This window comes from Ursus americanus, chromosome 7, assembly GCF_024610735.1.
Source record: "Ursus americanus isolate L20-20 chromosome 7, mUrsAme1.1.p, whole genome shotgun sequence".
Taxonomy (NCBI): Eukaryota; Metazoa; Chordata; class Mammalia; order Carnivora; family Ursidae; genus Ursus; species Ursus americanus.
The window spans coordinates 10,211,345-10,235,845 of NC_142133.1; the positions used below are offsets into that span (position 1 = coordinate 10,211,345).

The 24,501-nt window shown below is 43.1% G+C and overlaps 1 protein-coding gene across 7 annotated transcripts in view; it reads left to right on the forward strand.

The window, feature by feature from the left end:
* Nucleotides 1-24,501, forward strand: part of AFF3 (ALF transcription elongation factor 3) — a 553,103-nt gene that overhangs the window by 445,980 nt on the left and 82,622 nt on the right. For 5 of the 7 annotated variants that reach the window (XM_087863299.1, XM_087863301.1, XM_087863303.1 and 2 more), the window contains one exon: nucleotides 10,002-10,042. In XM_087863299.1, the coding sequence (XP_087719425.1) occupies nucleotides 10,002-10,042 (41 nt within the window). The remainder of the gene's footprint in view (nucleotides 1-10,001; nucleotides 10,043-24,501) is intronic. The other 2 variants (XM_087863300.1, XM_087863302.1) reach the window with 1 other exon arrangement.

Sequence of the window (24,501 nt, forward strand, 5' to 3'; positions counted from 1 at the left end):
TGAAAACACCTTCACATATAAACCCCGAAGCAGTGGTCTCTTGAGAGGTGAAAATGCTAATACTAATTGGAAAACAATCAGAATCGATTTTTTCTTTTATGTTAAAAAATCAGTTTGCAAAGTATAATTATAAGACTCTTTCTTAACCATTACAAACCTGTTTTTACCTTCAAATATTGCTATTTTGTCTGTGTAAAAAAGGTGTTTAAGTGAAACATAAAGCCAGACTTCAGATGTTTGTTATTCAAATACAGGTTGCATTTACAACAAAACTATCAAAACATTTATGTGACTCTAATCTTTATACAGTAACAAAGTAACATTTATATTCCACACAACTTGGGCCCCAGCTGCATTCATAATAAACACCTACCAAGGCCAGTTAGAAAATGAATGGGCAGGAGCGCCTGGGTGGCACAGCGGTCAAGCGCCTGCCTTTGGCTCAGGGCGTAATCCCGGCGTTATGGGATCGAGCCCCACATCAGGCTCCTCTGCCAGGAGCCTGCTCTTCCTCTCCCACTCCCCCTGCTTGTGTTCCCTCTCTCGCTGGCTGTCTCTATCTCTGTCAAATAAATAAATAAAATCTTAAAAAAAAAAACAAAAAAACAGAAAGTGAATGGGTTTTCACCAAAGCATTGTGTTGAGGTAGCATAAGGATAAAGGCATTTGGCAAACCCAACAAAGTAGGAAGTGACTGAACCCGGTATCCACCTGCTGTGCCAAAGATGAGAGTTGTTAACAGGCCATCACCATCTTGGCCATGTTCAAGTTCTGGCCTGCACTGAAGTTGCTCTGTGAGATGAGTTCTAGGAGTGTGTGGGTGACCAAAACCCTAACCAGTGGGCCACGAAGCCATGGTAGAACCTGCAGGGTTTAGATTGCATCCCCTCCATACTCCAGATTTAACCTTCCATTCCCGACAACCAGGAATTATTTAAATCCACATACTACCTGTAGAGTATCTCCAAATTACTCAGCCATCCTTAGATATGATGGTCATTCTTGACTGTTTGCTTCCACTTTGAAATTGCAGATGCTAGACAAGTATACTCTCTCTTTCTTTCTCTCTCACATGGAAGGCTATTGCCTTGCCCGTGTTCTGTCCCAGAATCCAAATGTTTCCAACACTATCACCATTGTGAGAATTTACAGCCGAGCTTGGATCTTTCACCATCATCCAGCAATAAATACCAGTGGGTTTGCCCCATTTGCCTCGTGAATCCTCAGTGATCTCTGCACCTACCTAGACCTGCCCCAGGCAGGCACTTCCTTATTATATGCAATTCTGTCATGGTGAGCTCTGGAGGTAAAAAAGACTTCTTCCCCAGGAGTTTCTGGCAAACTCTGAGATAAACAATATTCTTCTACCTGTAAACCTCTTGAGGAAAAGACTTTAGTCCCAGAAACCTAAAACCCTCCCATCTCCTTTGCAAATACCTGTCTAAAAGATGGCTCCTATGCTTCCTCTTCATTAGTGTCCCCACAGGAAGCTTGCCTCTGTGTGTGTTAGCGTCCACTCAGCATCCCACCAGTGCTCTTCGCACTGAGACTGCCATAATTCCAATTCCGCTGGTCCCCTTCCCTTCACCCTCTGCCAGGAAGAGTCCACGGTGAGGCAGAGGCAGGGCTGGGGTGCTCTGTGGTACCTCAGTGGCCTGGTTCCATTACTTACCCGCTCTGTGTCTGTGAGCAAGTCAACCTTACCGAACCCCTGTTTCAATATCTTAAGGTAACTGGACAAAAAAATACTAAAGTAGACTAATAGAGAACATTTTATATTAATATAAGTATGTATTACCATAAAGCTGTTAAAGTACACATTTTAACATCCTCCCCTATCCCTTCTTCTTCTTCTTCTTCTCCTTTCCTTTCTCCTCAGGAATGTTCTTTATTTGCTTTGCTGGAACTTTTTTTAATGCCTATTTAGTAATAAAAGGAGAGGAGTACAGGAAGAAGCCAGGAAAATTGATTTATATCAGAAAAGGCAAGAAGCTAATTATAGAAGAATAGATCTGGAAGGTAGGAGGAGGAAGAGGGGAGAAGGTCTGGAGTTTTAGGGGAGAAAGGAGGAGGAAAGGAGGCAGAGGAAGAAGGAGAAGAGAGGGCCACTACCTATACTGTCTGTTAGACCTTGTACCAAGGGTTGGTCAATAAAGTAACTCATGCCCACTTCCTGTCCTCAAGGAGCTGGTATCTAGCCTTCCTAAGTCTGGCCCTTTAGGGGGTAAGTGTCCAGCTGGCCAAGTAGATGCAGCTACTTGTCGTGGGACTGCAATTCCACATTACCGGAAGTACAAATTGTTCCTCTGACCTGGCTTGGGGCTGGATATCGCTCAGCTTACTTCTGCGGCCAGCCCCCAGCATCGTGGTGAATGCTAATAGCCTCATACACGACCATGGCTCTTCCTACCATTATCCCTGCACTTCACACTGATCTCCTACCACTCCCACACCAACCTCCCTGCCCCACAGACTTCTCCAGGAGGCCACTGGGACCCTCTGATCCATAATTTTGCCCTTGTAGCAATCAGTATGGCTCACTGTCTTCCAGGCCCTCCGTGGAGCCCCAGCCCCTGTGGGAGGAGTCTGATGTCAGTCACTGTGGACGGGGGACAACCCCTATGGCATGTGCTCACGTTGTCCCCCACATATTTCCTCTCTTTCTCCTAACTCCTAGTGGCTGCCCCTAAATTTTCATTTGTGAAGGCAAAAGTCTCCAGGACCTAGAGGCAGGAGTTTGTCATCCTGCATGGCAGATGTCACAAATTGTTCATAGTTTTTCTCCAGTGAGTAAAATGTCCAGGAAACGCTCAGTGAAAACAAGTGTGTCTCTCTTAATCTCTCTCAGAAGATCTGAATGGCCAAATTAGGACTGTCACTGACAGCATGTCTCTCTTAATCTCTCTCAGAACATCTGAGTGGCCAAATTAGGACTGTCACTGACAATCTGACCTCAAACAAGTCCCCCAAATCAGTCACCTGGTTAAAGGAGCCAAATTATGAGATATCATTATACAGGCGGACTTCATCTGGTATTGTCAACCCTAATCAGCATTTTCCATGAGATATAATAGGTGCTCAATAAATACTTGTTATTGTCTTTACTGAATTTCTGGTAGACAAATCTAAGCAATCCAGTGGGGGGTGGGGGGACAAGTCAAACTTTCTCCAAAGAGGAAAGTACACCCTAGTTTTTAAAGAAAGTGAAATAAAGAAAGAATATACAGCTAAGAAAAAAAAATATATTACAACAAATCTCTTAGGTTGGACCTGTGGCAAATAAATAGTGGCGATATATCATCCCCGTTAAGTTACCTCCTCACATCCTGCCTGTGAATCCCACTGCAAGTGTTGTCAGTCTCCAGGAAGCCCTTTCTGTGAGGGGGGAGGGGCTCGGGTTTCTACCTTCAGTGATCCTCAAGGAACTGGAGGAGCCAAGATTAGAATTCTCATGAAGCAAATGGCAAACTCCTCAAGAAAGAAAAGAACCCGGTGCTAACACATGTTCTGCGCTAGGAGTTCAGAGAGAGGAAGATCAATAAAAGCCTTGGTCAAGGAGCACTTATAAAAAGGATGAGCTAGACCTCAGATTATAGGCAGAATCTAAATAAAAGCAGCGGCTGGAAAGAGAACGAAAAATGACAGAAACATTGACTTGACTTAAAGAAACAAGAATGCAAGTAATTTGCCTGCTGCTGACCCCATTCCACTGTTCGCTTTCTTTATTGACAAGCTCCTAAGCCCCTGAAATTCTGTCTTCTCATCCTGATCTTATTTATATTTGTGCAGAGTTGTCTTTATTAGAGCAGCCATACAGCCCAGCATGCCCAGAAAAGCTGAGTTTTCTCCTGTTGCCCCTGACTCCCATCTGGGTAGCATTCCCTTTCTTTTTTTTTTTTTTTTTAATTTAATTATTTATTTGACAGAGAGAGAGAGACAGCCAGCGAGAGAGGGAACACAAGCAGGGTGAGTGGGAGAGGAAGAAGCAGGCCCCAGTGGAGCAGGGAGCCCGATGCGGGGCTTGATCCTAGGACCCTGGGATCACGCCCTGAGCCGAAGGCAGACGCTTAACGACTGAGCCACCCAGGCGCCCCAGGCACCCCCTGTCATTCTCCAAAATGTTCTTATTTGGATCATAAATTACATTGTCATCCCTGACTCTGCCTGACCCCTGCAGAGAACAGGATAAAGTCAAAGTCTACTGAACAAAACGCTTCCTAGACAGCATTTCTAGAAATCTGAAAATTCACAGGACTCATTATGAGAGAGGAAAAACCGAAGAGCTTAAGATTCTTTCCTTTGTCTTCCAAATATTACTAAATGGGTTGAAAACGACAAATGGGAAGTTCACAACATAAAAAGTTAAGAGACTGATCAGCTCGGACTAAAATGAAAAGCAACCACATAAAAGTTAAGTTAATGACACATAAGATGTGTTGAGAGACGTAGAAGGAAATTAAGCAGTGAAATAAATAAATACAAATCTCACCTTGCAGAAAAATGGCAAGAAAAAAGTAAGGCCTTACCAGACAGAATTCCTGTAAAGATACATGAATCCAGTTTAAATTTCATAGTGTGCTTCAGTAACAGCAAAAAACGGAGGAACTAAGACGAACTGTGACAGTGTTTGTTCAAGTAGTTGAATGGGGAGACAACGTCCTAACACAGGTGAAGCCAATGATAAAATCACGGCTTGCAGAGGTACCTGCTTTACTGTCAGTATAATAAACCTGATACTGTTCATAGAAAAGATAGAGGTTAGTCACGTGTGGAAGGAGAAATAGAGATGTGTTTTAACCACTTGAATCCTGAATCGGTTTCTATGAGAAGGATAGCAAACTGTAGATTCAGAAAATTCAGCCATAGATCTCCTTTTTATAACTGTTATTTGCCCACACTCTACCGGTACTTTGTGCTTTACTGGCATTTAACAGCTTTAGTCTCATGTATGTATCCAACAATCTATTCACCCTCTCCACTTGAACATCCCAGAAGCAACTAGAACTTCACACACCCAAAATTAAAGTCTACCTTTGTCCCTGCTCCTGTACCAGTCCTGTGCGCCCCGATCAGTGACTCTTCATGCTTACCAGGTGCTCAGGCCAGAAACCTGGGACTCATTTCTGACCCCTCCCTCGATCTGCCACAGCCCATCAATCTCCAGTTCCCTCAGTTCTGCCTCCAGAATGTAACAAACTCTCTCCGTCTCCAGTGGTACCATGCACGTCCCTTGCCTACATTGTTGCAACAACCTCAAACATTGTTCCTTTCCTCTCAAATCCATTCACCACATAGAAGCCAGAGTGGTATCTGAAAAATATCAATTATGTTGCCTCGCTCCTTACTCTTTTCTTTTCAATTGTAGATTCACCAGAAGATGCAAAGAACGTACAGGCAGGTCCCGTACAGCCTTCACCCAACTTCCCATAATGTAAATCCTTCAATGACTTCTTATTGCCCTGTGATAATATCCAAAATCCTTATTTTGACCTCCAAAGCCCTTGGGAACTGCCCGTCCCCACTGTTCGCTGCACTCCCCGACAGTGTCCTTCCTATAGTTCTTCAACTGAGCAAGGATCTAGGCCTAACTCAGGCTTTTTGCTCCCAAACTTTCGTGCCTTCCCCACTCACTCCTGTTTCTCTAGGTCAATAAGTTCTTTATCCTGCAGGCGTCAGCTTTTTTGTGCTTTCCTTAGTTAGTGAGCCTTCCCTGACCATTCACTCCAAATGAGATCTCCTTCATACTCTGTTTCATAGCACCCTGTGCTCTTCAGTCATAGCCCTTGTCATCTAGAATGTTTCTGTATGTTTAACTTCTCGTGGCTGACTCACTTTAGACCCGAAGTACAATATGGTGAGGGTTTTGTCCATTTTGCGTGTCACCCAAGCCAAGCCCAGTATCTACATCATAGGTACTTCAGATCAAATTACAGAGTTGTCTGCATGTTAGTCTGTTTCTATCAAGTAAAAAAAGAAATTGGTTCATCCTGAAACCCCTCTGAATTTCAGCATCTTCCTTTCATTCTCCTCCCCACTCCAATATCCATAAACTTGTTCTGTGCATAACCCAATTATAAGAAGGGCACTTAATTTCCTCTTTGAGTTCCCTTCAATAACAGATTGTGACTGGTAATTCATTTAGCATACATTGAAACCTGAATGTCTACTGATTATGTTCCAAAACACCGAGCTTGCTGTAATAAAGACAGAGAAAAGATGTCATCTCCTGGAAAGAACCTGGAAAATGATTATTTCTGGTGGAAAACTGGTTTTGTCTCCGTAGACTTATGCTTCAGAGGCGTTCATGAATGAGTAATGAACTCAGGAGAGATCAATGAAGCATTCTCTTAACCTTCTCAACCTATTTTGCTGAAAACTGAATAAGAGGAAAGTTACTAGAGGAGATGATGATTTAGGAAGAGAAAAATATGGTTGCTGTAATGTACAACTCTTGAAAGAAGGAAATTGGGCAATTCATCCAGTTTACTATGAGTAGTTTTTCAGGCTTCAATCATGAGTCACCTAAGTAATTTTTTCTCTGCTCTTTAATTCCAATGTTTATTTATTTTATTATTTTCCAACTGTGAAGTGAAATAGCATGCAAAAGCCAAACTATTTTTAAGAGATGAGGCAGTAAAAAAAAAAAAAAATGTAGTCTTTGCCTTGCTATATGATATACGATTTTAATCTAATGCCATAAAGCCTTTATTTTCTCAAGGAATTACTTAAAATGTTTAAAATGCTCTCATCTCTTTTCTTGATGGATGATGAGTCACCCTCTGTAAAGTTTTTAATGATGTAGAATAACTGCAAATTAAATAGCACAATCAAAACCAGGCATTGAAAATAGTGGTGCAGGCAGTCAGTGGAGTGGGTGGTAACACACATCGTGCGGACAGATTGAAGAGTAACTGTCTCCGAAAGACATTGCTTAGTGACTGGTGGGATGACCGATGTCTATACCTTCCTATGCCCATGACATATGTCAAAGCCTTTTGGCCCCAGCATCACACCCATCTGCTAAGGGAAAGCAGCCTCTGCCCCAAGCTTCCCATTCGGCTTATATGAGGAGGGCTCAGCCAACATCAGGCCTACGGAGATGCTCTCAACAGGGGCCACCACCTGGGATGCGTCACTCCAGTGATGGTTGAGTGGCTGAGTTTCTTTTTTTGTTTGTTTTGCTTTCTAAATAATTTTCTTAGAGGCTGCACATCAAAAAGCATGGTGTTTCCTTATCACAAAAGTCATCAGGAAGTATTTGGAGGCAGGAGAGAAAAGAGTCAATAGACTCTTTAAACATTGACACCCATGGCTAGGGGAAACTTCAGAGGCCATGGGAGAGGTTTCTGTTGAACTTTTAGTCACATCCCTTATGATTTTTGTTATTCCAGGAAGAGTCAGTCTCCAGTGCCTCCTGCTGAGATGATGTCAAGAGACTGTACTAATACTGCATGCCATCTTTCCTTTGGGGAGTTCCAGATTCTTTTTGTATATTTAGCCAGAGTCAAGAGTAGAGAGTTCTGTTCTTTCCAAGGATAGCTGCCAAAATTGAAAGCCATCTTGATGAGTGATAAGAGAACCTTTTAGGAGACAAACCTGGGCACAGTGATGGCGGCCCGTCACTTGCTGGGTGCTTTTTGTGAGCATGCTCCTAGGCTGGCCCTCCAGGGAACACAGAGAAAGGAGCACGAGAGAAGGAAGTACCCATCCTCTGAGGTATCAGAGGGGGCTCCTGGGCTCCAAGTCTTCCTCAGGCTTCTCATCACTTCCCCCATGTCTCTCCCTACTCCCTCCGGTGTCCTCATCAAGAGAAGCTCTGTGGATATTCTTCTTTCCTCTCTTGGACTGATTATGTGACACTGGAATGCCAGGACATTTGGGCCTTAATTTGCTGGAAACCAGGGGAAAGAGAGGAGGCAGTAACCCCTTAGATTGTCCACAGTAGTGGGAACATTGACTGACTGGCTCCCTCGTCATTTCCTTCAGGGAAGGAGAGGGCGGTTTGGAAACAGACGTAGGTTGAGGGCCAGACTAAAGTTGCCATATACATAAATGGCAAAACCTCTCCCCGAGTGTAAGAATTTCAATTCCCAGTTCCACAGACTATATGGGTTTTTTTTTCTTAAATCAGTGTGGTTATGTCATTTGTGGGAATTAGCGAAGTTCCTCTTGTTTGTTTATTTTCCAGTTCCTTTTGCCAGCCCCAGAAGCAAATCTGACTTCTTTCAAATCTGACTTTCATTCCTGCTTTACTGTGGTGCTTCTCCATAGAGCTACCCTTGCCATTTTAAGGAGACATGTACTCACTGTACAAGGGACCTCCCTGATCTTTGAAAGGTTTTATCATCCCCAACCCCAGGCACTACAAACCAGTAGTGCTCCCCCTCATGAATGTAAAATGAAGAAACACCCCTACTCAGTTCCAACACCCCTTGTCTTTAAAGTTCTGCTCAAATTTCCCTAATGGATTCATTCATTTAATGTTTACTCAGTGGATATTTACTGAGCACCTGCTAACAGTTCTAGGCATTGTTTGAAGAGCTACTGATCCACCAACTATTAGCTGTCATTCAGACCTGCATCTTCCTAACACTGTCCTACCTTAATCTGTTCATTTACATGTTACTCCATTTACATGTTATTCCTCAAGTCATTGCTGGGCCTCCAGTGTGACTTCCTACCTAGGGATGGAGCTTCTCCAAGACAAGGACTACTTATTCTGCTTTTGTTTCTGTCCCTCCTGGAGCCCAGTGCAATCATCTCTACACAGTAGGAATTCAGTACGTATTGGGACTAACTGATCCAAGGACATGCAGCTCCCATCAAGGGTATATTACATTTCCACAATAGGGTTGATAACACTGATGTGTAATTTTCTTTTTCGAATCTGAAGAATCTTTCTGTTTTGTCTGCTGTCTAAATGGAATGAGGAATAGCATGGGAAATATTTTGGTGTCCCTGGTGAGCAGTAAACTTGACATGTGTAGCATACATGGTGAAAATGAACTGTATGCACACTTTATTGCCTGGTGCACCCTGAGTAAGCCTTGGTCTTACAGGCCATGCTTTGATCCCCTCCCAATTATAACTTCTGAGACGGAGAACAGAGTGTGACCTTGGCCTTCTGAAGTTTCAGAGTGCTCAGTGATAGAAAGCCAACATACAAAAATATAGAGAAGGCAGATGACAAGAAAATGATTACAAACCTGAGCGAATCTGGTGGAGAAATGGTGGCCTTTTTCTTTCCTTTTTCTCTGAGTTTTGGTAGTAGGGAAAGTTTCAAAAACATACAAAGATGCCCAGAATAATATAATAATCTCCCAGCGTGCTCATCACCTAGCTTCAACAGTTAGGCTGTTGAACACCTAGCTTCAACCCAAGGCCATCTTGTTTCACTTATAAATGCCCACCCACTCTCCTTTCCCTCCAACTGTATTGTTTTAAAGCAAATCCCAACATCATATAATTGTATCCATAAATATTTCAATATGGATCTCTAAAAGACTCTTTTAAAAATCACCATACTTAAAACAAATCAATGATCTCATAATATCATCACATTTCCAGTTGGCATTCCAGTTTCCAATTGCGGCGACTTTTTCAATCAATCTGAAAACTGAGTCAAAAATTATGTTTTCATTGAGAAAGAAGCTACAAAGAAGCCAAAACCGAATTTTTTTCTTACAGGAAAGTAGACTAAAACCATGGGGAAAACGATGTGGGAGAGTAAAAATGCAGCAGCTCTGATCCCCTCTCCTGGTCTCCAGAGACTGGTCTAACCTCACCTGCCCTGTACTCCGTGCCTCTCCGACGTCGCCCCCTAGTGGCAGATGTGCGCTGCAGGGGCTTCAGTCAACATGATGGGGCCCTCTACGATGTTGCTAGTAGTTTAATATTTGGCCACATGGCAAAAATGTGTGACACCGGATTTTTAAAAGTGTTGATTGAGTACATAATTTAAAGTCAGAATATTAAATAAACATCTCTGCCCTTCCTTCCAGCAGGCAGCCCAGAGAACTGCTCTCCACGCTCTGTCTGACAGGTACATTTTGTCATTTTTATGAACTATAAATTGCTTTATGAAACATTGAGCCCTATTTATTGTGGCATATAATTCATAATCGGATTTTGTCCCTAAAGTATCTGCGAACTGGGATGTTAAACATTTTGCATGCTTGGATTTGTCATGCATGTGTGGAGTTTATTACTGCAAAAATCGCCTTGTTGTATTTCATAGAAAGTATGAAGAATCCCTTGTTGTGCAATGAAACAGGAGACAAGAAACTTAGAGGAAAAGACCTGAATAGGGCAGTAAATTCTGAACTTTGGAATTGGTGGAGATCTAAGCTCATTTTTCAGCAATAAGTGCTTCATTTATTTTGAGATGTTTTCTTGAGACTTTTTTCATAGCGTTTCACCAGGAGCTGTCTTCTTTGGATGAAATTCTGTCTTGAAATACTTCATGCACGTAACCCAGTTCATGGTCCCGGGTGCCTGACTTTTTACTCCTGGCTCTGGCTTGTGTTTTCGGACTCGTGCTGTTGTGCGAGATATATTATAAACCCAATCAATAAACACACTCAAGCTGCATTTCACATCCTGCTCTGCCCAAAGGCTGTGTGTAAAGAGAGCTGAACAGGGACATACAGAGTTACTTTCAGGAACAAACCAGACCCTTTTTGCTTTGGTTGGTTTTTGAGTTTTCGTTGGGGTGTGTGTGTTTCTTAAAGAACTGTCAAGAGGTGAAGAGGAAGCCCCAGTTTCTGTCCACAAAGGAAGTTCTTGTAGTGTTAGAACCAGATGGAGATGTTCCCCTGGCTGGCTGGTGGGCACCTCAGCATTATCTAGCAAACTGTCACCACCTTCCTTTTCTTCTTCTTCTTTTTTTTTTTTTTTTTTGAATGAACAATAATTGACTGTGTCAACTAGCTCAGTTCAGTGCTTCTCCAAGGTAAAACCTGTCACTTAGGCAAATTATTTGTGCACATGGGTGAAAAGCATTTTCGCTATGGTGGCAGGCTGAGCGTATTTTTATTTCAGTTGAAAAGCCTTCCCCATGACAACCACACAAGCTGTGTGCTCTGAGAGGGGCCGCCACGTGATCTTTGGAATTGCTTCTGGGATTTTCACAAAAGCTGATAACTGTACTGTTTCTGAGTCTGTTGGTAGAAGGACACTCTGGATCGAAACGTTGAAAATCTGACACATTAGTTCCTTTCTTCTATGTATTTCTTTTTCCCCTTTGACTGATTAAGAGTTTCCTTCAACAAAATGCATTGAAAAGCAAGCGAAGGCCCTCAGTTTACAATATTATGTTCTTGCCAGTGGTTAGAAGATTTCTTTTGGGGGTATTGAAAATGTTGTAAAATTAGATGATGGTGGTGGTTTCATAGCCCTCTCCTAAAAACCATCAAATTGAACATTTTAAGTCAGTGAACTTTATGGTATATAAATTATATTTCAATAAAGCTATATATATAGACACAAAACATCATTACAACATTTCATAGAATGAATCAAAACCTATTTCAGGAAAATAGGGAGTTCCTTTGAAGACATGGCTGCAAACACAAAGACACAAAGACAAGTCATCAGAGACTAGAATTGATGCATTCTAAGGCTGCTTCCCAAAAGATACATGACTGTCCTGGATAGAAAACGTGCATGGATTTTAATGATGAGCAAGACTATTCCCCTTGACTTTTTCTGATATTCTCTCTAAAACCTCTCATCAAAACCAATAGTTAGTCAACTAGTAAGTTAGCATCTTAGCCCCTGTTGATTATATAACTGCTAGTAATAGAATACTGTGAGAAAAGAAACAGAGGTTCCCATTGTAATTTCTCTTCTTATGAATTTCTCTATCTTTAAATGTAATAGAGCATTGCTCCCTTAAGTCTAAAGGTTTTTCTGTTCAAAGTTGGGGGAATTTGGCTCATTTTAAAGTAATGAGTTGGCTTAGCTATTCTAACAATGCAGTTGTGTAAAGCTACCGTCTCTCTGCTTGCTCTATTCTATATTTTCCATCAATACAGGGCCACACAAGTGATTTCCAGAAGTGAGAAGTATCTATAATCATTTGGAGATACAATTTTAAATCCTTTTTTAAAATGAGGCTTAAAATACCTACTGAGTTCATGGGATGTATATTTTCTATTTTCTTAAATTAGGGAGTGCTAACTTACCAAGTAGTAGATGTCATTTTCTAGCACATTACTTATTCTATTGAATAAACCGGTATTTTCTAGAAAATGATGAATGTAACTCTGGGTCATACTACTGCATGTCTTGCCCAATATTGTCTGTCAGAGGAACCACCCCAGGGTGGGAATGGAATTGAGTAAAGATTTCCCCCAAGTCATGACTCTTCCCATGGGGTAGAGATCTTACCCCAGTATCTCTGGCTGCTTAGAGCAGGGTATGAATCTATTCTACATTCATTTACATAAACTATTCTATTTTCCTGAACTATTGTTTTCAGCCTATTATCACTTCTTGATATAAAATTCCATAATAATGAGGCAGCACTTTCATTTTGTCCTAGAAAATGGCAGCACTTTTCAGACCTTAAAAGGTGCTTTCCTGAGTTCTACCGTTGAACAGAAGAGCCCGAGGTGGCTCAGAATGTGCCACCATAGACTTCTTGTCTCCTGTACTGCTAGTTTGTTCACATGTGGGCCCCTTTCACTACCAGTTAGTCTTAATAACCACCTTGAGTACCTGGTGGACACAAGGACGTTTGATACAGGAGTAGAGCCATTTTGTTCCAAGATGTGAACCTGAGGATGACCTAGGGGTTCACTTGACTTGGGGTCATTGGTGGGTGTGAGTGTACACTGAAGGACACCAGGGGCTGCTCTCTGCTTCCCCGTGAGAAAACCTGCATCCAAGTCTTAGAGTCCTGACCCAGTGAGGCAAGTTATAAGGAAGAGGGTTGGCCTTTCCCTTTTCTTTCTAATGGCAGGTAGAAATCTTGTCCCTTTGGGGTGTCTGAGATGAGAGAACATCCAGATGTCTTTTGAAGGCCAATCTTGTCTGTCTTTTCATTTCTCCAGTTTCTTGGTTTAAATAGACATTCTAGCAGAAATCCAGTGTCTGACATTTAAGACTGTACTTTAAAGTTCAGTGAGTCCTAAGCAATCCATGCACACCTTGATGAATTAAAACTATGGTATTTCCATTATCTAAAATGTAAAAATCTTCTGTGGTCACCTCCAGTGAAAACCAGTGGCCTCGTTCATTTTTGCCTGAACAATTGGGCTGAATTTATGGTTCCTCCAAAATAGCCAAAGTGTTGAAGACTGGATCACACCGGCAAGGCAAATTTGGGCTTTGGCCCTGCTAACCTGGGCCACCCTGCAGTTACAGGAAGCCTTGCAGGAGGGCAGAACGGCACTTTTTTTTTGTTCTTCCTACTGCTGACTGTGGGTTTTTTCATCTGTTTTATGCCTTTGAACGTCAGCTGGCCTACCAGAGGCCCTCTGATTCCCCAAAATCGTGAAACAACTAGGAGACCAGGGCAGGAAGAGGTGGCAAAATTCTCAACAAGGTAAAACAAAACAATTAGAAGAAAACCTCCATCTACAAAGGGACATTCTCCTTCTTACTTAGTCACTCCTTAGAATGTGCTTCCCAAGTGGTTTTTTTTTTTTTTCTCCTTATGTATTATTGTACCAGAGGAGAATAAGGATAAATGGGCACGAGCCTCATTTATAAAGGTGTGTCTTTGGTATAGACTCACTGCACTGTGAAAGCTGCCACATCGCCAGTAATGTGGAAAATATGCAAAGTGCTGTTCAGAGAAGGAAGGGTATGTGTGCAGCATATGAAGTGCCTCTGAATATGATTAACTTTGCCTCATAAGTAGTAAATAGTAGATAACTGTGATCAAAAAAGGGATTCGTGTGATTTATCAAGCTGAGCAACTGTGCATTTGCAGAGAAGCTGGAGGTCAATCTTGAAATCTAGGGCAAGAGGAGCACTAGGAAATTGCCAGGACTAAGAAGTTAATCATACCCTTGGACTGCTTCCATCTGTCTCCGAGCGACAGAGCTGCTGCAGAACGAGCGGGGATGCTTTATAGCAGCAGATCAGGAATTAATATTTTCTGTGAAACCTCAAGCATCATTTGCAGTAACTTGGGTTTTATAAAAATGGAGCATAATTTCATATGAATAAATCACATTCAGCTGGAAATAAGAGGAGCTGGGGAAAAAAAACTGTGCCTGACTGAAAAGAAAAGAAAAGAAAAGAAAAGAAAAGAAAAGAAAAGAAAAGAAGAAAGAAAGAAAGAAAGAAAGAAAGAAAGAAAGAAAGAAAGAAAGCCAACATGAAAACAGTTGTTGAAGCGATGGCACTTGGAGGGCACGAGTGGCTGTGTGGTTAAATTGTGCATATAATCATCTTCTGAAATGTCAGCGTGTGACTCCAGAAATGGCTACATTTTTATAGCTTTAGAGATGCATCACCAGACTGTAACCTGTCTGCCCATCTGGCAATATCTCAGGTCCAAGATCCATTTATATTGAAGTCCAAATAACTGCCATTGATTGATTCACTTATGCCATGAACGTTTATTGAGCACATCCCGCGTCCTCAGCCAGGCGCAGAGCCAGGGCAGGGGTGCAGGGGTGAGCAGAAGCGGCCATGCACCTATGCTCAGGGCTTTACCACGTAGAGGGATGCTGGCTTTGCAAAAAGAAGGCTCTCTTTGGGCTCACTCAAATAAATCTCACCCATCAAATCTCCTCTTCCCATTAGGGAGAATGTAATGGAATTAAGCAAATGAGAAATAGACTAAAAGGAAGGCATTTTCCTTCCACGTGGGGCTGGTGTTCGTCCAAAGGCAGGACTGGAAATGGCCCCCGAGCCAGATGAGGAGGGCCGGGTGGGGCACTGGACTGCACGGTGGGGTGTTTACATTCAGCTTCATCTGCCTGATGCCTTGCCAAGTGGACCAACTTCACCTGAGCAAAGGGAGCGTGCTGGGGGTGGCCACCAGCACAGAAGTGTAACTTTCTGGGTCACATTTTACACAATGTCCCTGACATCCTGAGAGGAGCGTCACAGTTACCACGCACTACTAACAGTCGGTCTCTTCTCAAAGGGTCCAAAATGTGGGGTGGGGGGAATGCAGAACTTTTTAAGAAAGTTTTGAATTTCTGACTTTGAATATGCTAACGTGGCATGCTAGAGGGTGTCTCTCAACCCTGCCCTTGAGACCCGCAGCAGTGTCTCCAGTGCAAGGGACTCCTTACTTATCCTGAAGTCTTTCTGGTATACTGTGTAAATTAAAAAGAGCCTTAGAGTTCAGAAGCACTATCACGTTGACCATCCCATTTTGTGATCCTCGCAACAGCCCCGTGAGCTAGGAAGCCCATTTTACAGAGAAGAAAACTGAGCCTGAGAGAGGTGATGTGACTCATACAAGGTCACAAGATAGCAGGTGGCAGACCTGGGACTAAACTCCACATCCTCTGACTCTCAATAACTATGATTCATCCTCCACCGCACAGCAACAAAGCAGGCGTGGGTGGGTCCAGAGACTGGTGGCTCGTGCCACATTTTATATTCTAACAAATAGTTAACTCAGTCTGTACTCATACTTTGTTTCTACCAATAGTTCTAATAATCCTAACATTTCTGGTGTGGTTATCTTTTTATCCCTAGCACCTAGCAGAGTTCCTAGCAATTAGAAGACATAGGAAGTCACTTGATGAATGAAAGAAAACAATGAGCAAATAAATAAATGAACTCGGACTGATGTTTTGTGGTTAAAAGATGACAGCTTTGGGCTGAAAATAGAAAACGCTTTTCTGAAACTGGCTGTGTGCCACTACAGCAGACCACCCAGGAGACCGAGGTTGATGGTCAGGGACTCACCACCAAGGGGTTAAAGCAGGTGTCCATGCCTGTAAGATGCTATAGAATTGAGAAACACTATTAACTGCCACACAGCTAAAGAGTGAGAATAAAATGGAATGATTAAAAAAATCAGTCCAGGGGCGTCTGGGTGGCTCAGTCACTTAAGTGTCTGGCTCTTGCTTTCGGCTCAGGTCGTGAACTCAGGGTTGTGGGATCGAGCCTCACGCCAGTGGGGAGGCTGCTTGAGAGTCTCTTCCTCTCCATCTGCCCCTTCCTCACTCGTTCTCATTCTCTCTCTCAAATAAATAAATAAATCTTTTTTAAAAAAATCAGTCCAGAAGTAGGCAAGAAATTGATGAATGGATAAAGGAGATGTGAGATAGATAGATAATCACAATGGAACATTATTCCGCCATAAAAAATGAAATCTTGCCATTTGCAACAACATGGATGGAGTTAGAGGGTATAATGCTGAGCGAAATAAAGTCAGTCAGAGAAAGACAAATACCATATGATTTCACTCACATGTGGAAATTAAGAAACAAAACAAACGAGCAAAAAGAAAGAAAGAAAAGAGAGAGAGAGAGCAAGAAACAGACTCTTAACAATAGAGAACTGATGGTTCCCGGAAGGGAGGCGGGTAGGAGCATGGATGAAATAGGCAATGGAGATTAAGGAGTGCAGTCGTCATGATGAACACAGGGTGGTGTATAGAAGTGTTGAATCGCTATATTGTACACCTGAAACTAATATAATGCTAGACGTTAACTAACTGGAATTAAAAACTCGGAAAGAAAAAACTTCAAAGGATTAAAATCATCCAGTACCATTAAATTAGAGTGGAATTAAACTACAAATCAATCAATAGAGTTCTCAGGGAGAACTCTCTGATGCCATGCAGAAGGGGTGGGACCAGGTGCCCTCTGGCCCCTTGCTGTCTCCCTGCCCCACTCCTCGTTTCTGTGATTCATACCACGGCGCTCTCCCATACTCTCTCCACCAGGGATTCATGCTCCTTTACTTCCTTCATTCATTCGAAGCCTGTTTACACTACTGAACCCCTGCCATGGGAAAGGCATTGTGCTGGTCTCTGTGGAAGGCACAGAAATTCATTACCCGTGGATCCAGCCTCCAGGAGCTTACAGGGTGGTGGAAGAAGCTTAGGTATCCGTGTAACTACTGTGCACATTAAACGTCGACATGTGCACACCTGGCCGTACATCTTGTCACGTGGCAGTGCTACATTCCGTGCTTCACACACATACTTCATTTACTCCCCACCGCATCCCTCTCAGCTAGGAAGGAGGGATTCAACAGAAGGGCCCTGAGGAGATGATATTTTCAATGAAGTTTTCATTCCCCAGATACTCTCCCTAGAATCCCAGTGAACCCGGTGACCAGAGACGCATAACTTACCCAAAGTCTTAGGGACATAAGGCCTCGGAGCGGTCTGACCCTGGTTGATGATGCTCTTAGGTGCTTCAGTAATCGCCCTTGCCCCCCATCAATTTATGAAGAAATCAAAGACACTGGAGGGGTGCAATGAAGCACTGAAGTACTCTCCGAGCAGAGGAGGAGAGCAGTGGTGGGGGAGGTGTTTGGAGTAGCATATAAAGGATGGGTAGCATCACAGGACCCAGGAGGGGAGAAGGGAAGCACGGCCCTTCTCCACAGAACAAACGGCCTTGGTCTGAGCAAGCAAGGCCAGGAAGGTGAACAGGGAGCCTCAGGCCCTTCATTCTGCTGGGGTGTAGGCGTCTAAAGGGAAAGGGGTCTGAAAGCCAGCTCTAGACAGCCACCAGTGCAAGGGGTGGGGGGTCACCTTTTACTACACAGTGCCGCCTTCAAACGTGGGATCAATCTTCATTTTCCACGGAAACCTTAAATAACCAACCTACCTGGCTCCCACATACCTATTCCAGCAGCACCTCATATAATTGTGGACAGAGGCCTGCTTCCGTCCTCTGTTCACCTTACGTATTTATGTCTGGTCTCGACAGCTGACGGGAGAACAGGAACCCCATCTTAAATATTAGGTAGTACTTTACACCAAAGGACTGCTCAATAGGACTTTCTCAGTGCCATTCAAACAATAAAGACCAAGAATTCAAATTAGGCCCTCTTATCTCTGCTCTCTGGAAAAAAATACCAAACCTCTGTCCCAGCTCTCCCTAACTTCTCCTCATCATGCAGGAGAAATGGGATTTTTGAATCCTTGAACTTGGGCTAGAATTTACTTTGGGCAAAGTATTTACCCATCTAAGTCTGAATTTCCTCAGTTACGTAAACAGGCTAATAGTAATGCCGTCCACGTTAGGTTTATGTCCAGATTAAATGAGGTGATAAATGGAAAAAGTGCTCTGTTAATCTATCCATATGATGGTAATGACTCTGTTACACCACTAAGAAGAGTCACTCATCAAGATACCATGAGATACTCTCTGATTTAAGTCTACCAAGAGGCTTAAAAACCAGGGAAGGAAAATCTTCCAGTATGGATTTAATATATGAAACCCTGAAGAGCTAATAGTGTGGGTCATGTTCTTACATTGACATTATAAAAAAAATAAACATCAACAAATCCCAAGAACTATGCCTTACTGTTGCTCATACCATCCCTATTTTGTTATGTATTCTAATCCAGCCTATTCTCCCCTAAAAGTCAACTTGTGGGTCTGTGGGTCCTGGATGAGGCTCACATACACCTTACAGGGGGCTCTGGTCTGTCTCTACCACATCATCTTCCTACTTTTCATCACATAGAAAGTCAATCTGGGTCAATTCCTGAGACTTTTTTTGGTGGGTCTCCAAAGAATTGGTCTCATTTATTATTTCAAAGTAAATAATCCTTATTTCAAAAGCAAACAGTGATGCTTAGATACCATGGGATCCCTGGTAGAGGTCTGTTCAGGGGGACCTTGTGGAGGGAGAAAAATTGCTGAGTCTCTGAGCCAGCACTCTCCTCTCTAACAGGGCCCGACAGTACCCATATATATATTCACAAAAGTGGACCCCCTCGGCCTTTCCCGCATCTTCTGGAGAGGCCATGTCAGGGGCCCCCACTGCCCTTTGGTGGCTGTTAGCTCAACTGACTACGTTCACAATGTGAGCAAACTCAGGCTGTCAGGTCTAAAATTCAGCTTTTACAAAGCCCCCCTAGTACTAATTTCCACAATAAAACTGAATGGCTCCAGAGAAGCCCTTGAGTTCTATCAGGTAAATAACACACATTTTAAAAGGTCCCAAACATGTATTTTACACAATAGAACAGAGCAGCCTGGAAGAAACTGTTATAGTCTTTTGTGTAAATAAACAATGAATTGTATGAAGGCACTAATTGCCTTTAAAATCGTCTAGTGGGTCTGGGGACACCCGAGGATTAGTGGGGACCTGCTGCCTGATGTCTGGGCACGGGGATGCCATAGGAGGGGCCTCTGGGTGAAAGTGAGTTTTAACCCTTTCTGTCATTACCCACACTTCCTGTGAACCCGCAGGAACGCATGCGGCTTTCTTAGGAGTGTGTAGCCTCTTTAAAAAAGACCAACAGCGGTGACAGCCACACAATGATGCGAATATACGTAATGAACTGTACACTTGAAAATGGTTAAAATGATAAATTTTATGTTACATATATTTTGCCACAATTTAAACATTTTTTTAAGAAAAGAAAGTACGTACTAATACTCCAAGCTCTTCAGGACGGTGCCCTTTCTCCCGTGTCTCTGGTGGGAAGTAGTGCTCTCTGTCCCGGGTGTGAGGTGCTGGAGTTCTAGTCTGGAGATTCCTTCCTTCCTTGTCTGCTGGTGGAGAAAGCCTCTCGTAGGCGCCCCTGGGCCCCGGTGGGGAGGAGACCCGCCATCCCACCCCTGCTCCCGCAGCCAGGGGGAGGTCTGTGATTATCCAAGAGCAGAGCTAATCGTCCACACCGCCTAAGTTAATGAGCCTTGGGAAAGGGGATCAGAAGGGCCAGACACCCCATAGAATGCATAACGTAACTATTATTATCGTACTTTAAATTACCAACTTTGACCCATTGCCATCCACACTGTGTTCCCCTCTTCTGGACTCATTCTCTCAGACTAAATTGATAAAATTACTGAAGGCAAGATATTTAAGTAGCAGAACTCTAAGTTATTTTTACTAAAGTCTTTGTCACTATGTCATACTCCTCTGAGCACCATATCGCTTTCACTTCTAGACCAAGGACAATGTTATAGCATATGCTTGTTAATTTAATTTTTAATACATCCAAAAAAGGTATCTATATATTCAATACACAAGACAGCTCAAAGTTGGCATTAATTCTTGTGGAATTAGCATAGTTTTCGATATTTGTCACTGCTGTCTACTCTTTCTTTTTAAACTGAAATACAGTTGGCATACACTGTTATATTAGTTTCAGATGTACAACATAGCAGTTCGACAAGCCTGTTCGTTATGCCATACTCACCACAAGGGTAGCTACCATCTGTCGCCATACAACACTATTAAAATACCATTGACTATTCCCTATGCTGTACCTTTCATCCCTGTGACTTCTTCCTTCCATAATTGGAAGCCTGTACTTCCCACTCCCCTTCACCTGTTTTGCCCATCCTCCCACCCCCTTCTATCTGGCAACCATCAGTTTATTCTCTGTATTTATAGGTCTAATTCTGCTTTTTGTTTGTTTATTTGTTTATTCATTTGTTTTATATTTTAGATTCTACATGTAAGTGAAATCATGTGGTATGTGTCTTTTCTCTGATTCTTTTCATGTAGCATAATATCCTCTAGGTCCATCCGTGTTGTTGCAAAAGACAAGATCTCATTCTTTTTTATGGCTGAGTAATATTTCATTGTGTATATACACCACATCTTCTTTATCCATCCATCTGTTGATGGACACTTAAACTGCTTCCATACCTTAGCTTTTATAAATAATGCTGCAGTAAACATAGGGTTGCATATGTCTTTTCCTTTGGGGAAGTACCCAGTAATAGAATTATTGGATCATATGTTATTTCTATTTTTATTTTTTTAGGAACTTTCATGCTGTTTTCCACAGTGGCTACACCAATTTACATTTCCACCAATAGTGCACAAGGGTTGCTTTTTCTCAAAAAAAAAAAAAAGGGTTGCTTTTTCTCCACATCCTTGCCAATGCTTATTATTTTTTGTCTTTTTGATTCTAGCCATTCTGACATATATGAGGCGATATCTCATTGTGGTTTTGACTTGCATTTCCCTGATGATGAGTGATGCTGAACATCTTTTCATTTGTCTACTGACCCTTTGTGTGTCTTCTTTGGAAAATGTCTGTTCAGGTCCTTTGCATGTGTTATTTGGGGTTTTTTGATGTTGAGTTGTAGAAGTTCTTTGTATATGTTGGATATTAATTCATTATCAGATATGTCATTTGCATATATCTTCTCCCATTCACTAGATAGCCTTTTAGTTTTGATGATGGTTTGTGATGCAAAAGCTTTTTATTTTTGTGTAGTCCCATTAGTTTATTTTTGCTTTCTGTCTACTCCTTTTTAAAAATATATATTTCTGGGGGCGCCTGGGTGGCACAGTGGTTAAGCGTCTGCCTTCGGCTCAGGGCGTGATCCCGGCATTATGGGATCGAGCCCCACATCAGGCTCCTCCGCTGTGAGCTTGCTTCTTCCTCTCCCACTCCCCCTGCTTGTGTTCCCTCTCTCGCTGGCTGTCTCTATCTCTGTTGAATAGATAAATAAAATCTTAAAAAAAAAAAAAAATAAAATAAAATAAATAAAAAATAAAAAAAATAAAAATATATATTTCTGAAGTAGAATTACACCTGCACCTTCTTGAATAACTACTTAGTTTTAATTAAACACTTGCTGTCCTACACTGAGTATGTTGATGATTAGTTCATTAGTGGTCAGTTCTTTTAAAATGTTTAAACTGATTACACAGGAAGAAACAATCTGTAGTCACCCCCTGACCTTTATACATTTTGCACGTGTTCGCCACTCTCACTGACCCAGATCTGGGAAACTGAACTGAACTTTTCCCAAGAGCAACAAGTAATATATCTTACAGGGGAAAAAAGGAAGATTCAAAAAGATGAAGTACATTAATAGTGCACGTGTATATTTCTTAACACCCTGATGCCACTGTCTTTAGATATTTCACTCATATCTATGCCTTTAATAAGTGGAGGGCCAGCTGGAGAAACATTTGTGGTAGGTGGATAGTTTTAAAGCCAATAGATACATTGGGGATTTTTTTGTTTTGTTTCGTTTTGTTTAAAACCAAACTACTTAGCCGCTTTTAATGGAAGCTTATTTAAATTATGATACCACCATTGTTTTTTGTTTTGTTTTGTTAAATCTCTTTTCAGTGGAGAAAACTAGCCAAAGGCCTGGAGCCTTCCTTCTCTTCTATAAGAGCCTTTTCGTCCAACACCTCCCACCCGTCCAGTCCCCCAGTAAATCCCCTCCCAGACAGTCCCATCCTGGCCATTTCATTCTGGACTCACAGAGCCAGCTGGAATGAGCTACCCCTCCAGCTGCTAACTCTGGGCACAGGGCCTGCCCCTCCTCTCCTCTCCTCCACTCCCCAGTCGGCCTCCCGGTGACCCACTCCTCTGACTGCCCTCCCAGAGGAAGCCTTGAGCCAGCATTGGCAGAGCCACCCGGCTGGCCTTTAATGACTATATTTTGGAGCCCGAAGAGCTCCCCTGCTGCTGTTGAAAGGTTAATGTGCTCCCTGTCAACTGGAGCAGCCTGACCTTTCCAGACTTCATCCAATTCCTTTCCCTGTGCTGGCTCCCAGGCAAGTGACTGGCAGGCCAGCTGCCATACCATATCCTCCCAACAGCCTGAAGAGTGCAGCACCCACCTCTGCCCTTGACAGCCAGCATCGGAGCCTGGCCATCTGCACCGTTATTCTGACAGCCATCAGAGCTGCTTAATTCTGAGATTCCCCAGCCTTGCCCTCTCCTTCTGTAATTCTCCAGGGCCTTGGGTTTGAGTTTTCATGCTGCCCTCTACCCATTGCTTCTCTCATCCTGAAAGTCTATAGTCAGTATGTCTGGGCTCATGAATTAATTATAGGTCAGTTAGGTGACAATGTTGAAACCAAACCCTACTAATTATGAAGGGACAGTCCATGGCACCTTTTCCATTTCACCGACCAGTTCTCCCTACTCGCTGGCCCTGATCCAACACATTGGACAGGACCTCATGAAGCTTAGCCCAGCCCAAGAGTCTTTAGGCCCAGCAGTTCCCTAGGGGCTTCCCTATGGCCCCATTTGCCCTGTTCACAGCCAGTGAGTCAGAGGGCCACTTGAGGCCACAGTTCCTCATCTTACAGTGGAGACAGTAACCCCTATTCAGCTAGCCAGTCCTGGTGCTAGGAGGGAAGAAGGAAAAAGATGTGTGTGAAGGCATGAACGCTACCCAAGCACAGAGAATTAAGGTATTTAATAGTTTGCTGAAGGAATATGTGAAGGAGGTCCCTATTTTCTTTGAGTCATTGCCCCAGCCACGAAGCTGTTTAGTGTAATTCTAAAAGGACAGTAGGTGTGGGCCTTTGCTTTTGTTGGAAGGTGAGCACAACGTGGAATGATAACCCACCCCTCCTTGACAAAGGCATATGGTCATCGGGACATCACATTACCCTCTCTCCTCTTGGAGTGGCATGCCTGCTGCTGCGAGCCCTGTGCTCAGGCTTGATGTCATTATCCCATTTCATCCCCCACGACAGCACTCTGGGAGAGGCACCACTGTCCCCATTTTATACATGGGGAAGCTGATGCCTAGAGGGATGAGTCACTTGCCCAAGGTTGAGGAAGGAGTAGAGCTGGCCGGAGCCCAGGATTTCAGGTGGCAGTGTGGTCTTGTGCAGGGACAACGTGGTACACTGAGCTGGTGACGAAGGCACATTGCCCTGGTCGCCCAAGGGCCTCATCCTTGCTCTGCCCCCACTGCAGCCCCTTAAAAAGGACAACATCCCACCTGCCACAAGCTTGCGTTTGCAGCACAGGCTTGAGCACTGCACACCAGACCAAGAGCTGCTCTTGCCCCGTCCATATGTCAGAGCATCAGAACATAGGCCCATTTAAGCAGAGCAAGCAGTGTGTTGGTGCCACATTTGAGCATAGAACAGGAAGGAACATGCATCCCCACAAGTTTCCACTGGGGGCTGACTGGGGGGCACATACCTCATCTGCTTCTGTTCTCTCCAAGAAAGTAGTTCTAGGGATTTTAGCCCTCCTTCTGTGCTCTGCACTTAAAACAGAAGATGACAAAAAACTTGAAAAGTGCTCTGGTTGTGCTTAGATTTATATGATGAGGAAAGGAGAGTCAAGCCAACATTATTTCCTAAGACTTACATTTCTTGAAAATTTTTTTCTTTCCAGCTGGCTGGAGAAATATTAGTTATTCACTAACATTTCAGAATGAAGGCCAAATTTTGCTCACAGCTCTGCAGCAATTCTGTACCCCATGGGTCTTTAAATGTGAACCTGACCCATATATGGTTCCTGTGGGCACTAGTCATCAGTTATCCCAATTTCCTTGCCTCGGTCAGGGAAAGTGAAGCGCTGGGCCATGGATACTACACAGACTCTCTGGACATCGGAAGGTCTGGAACAGTAGGGGTTCAACCAACATGATTCCTCCTTTC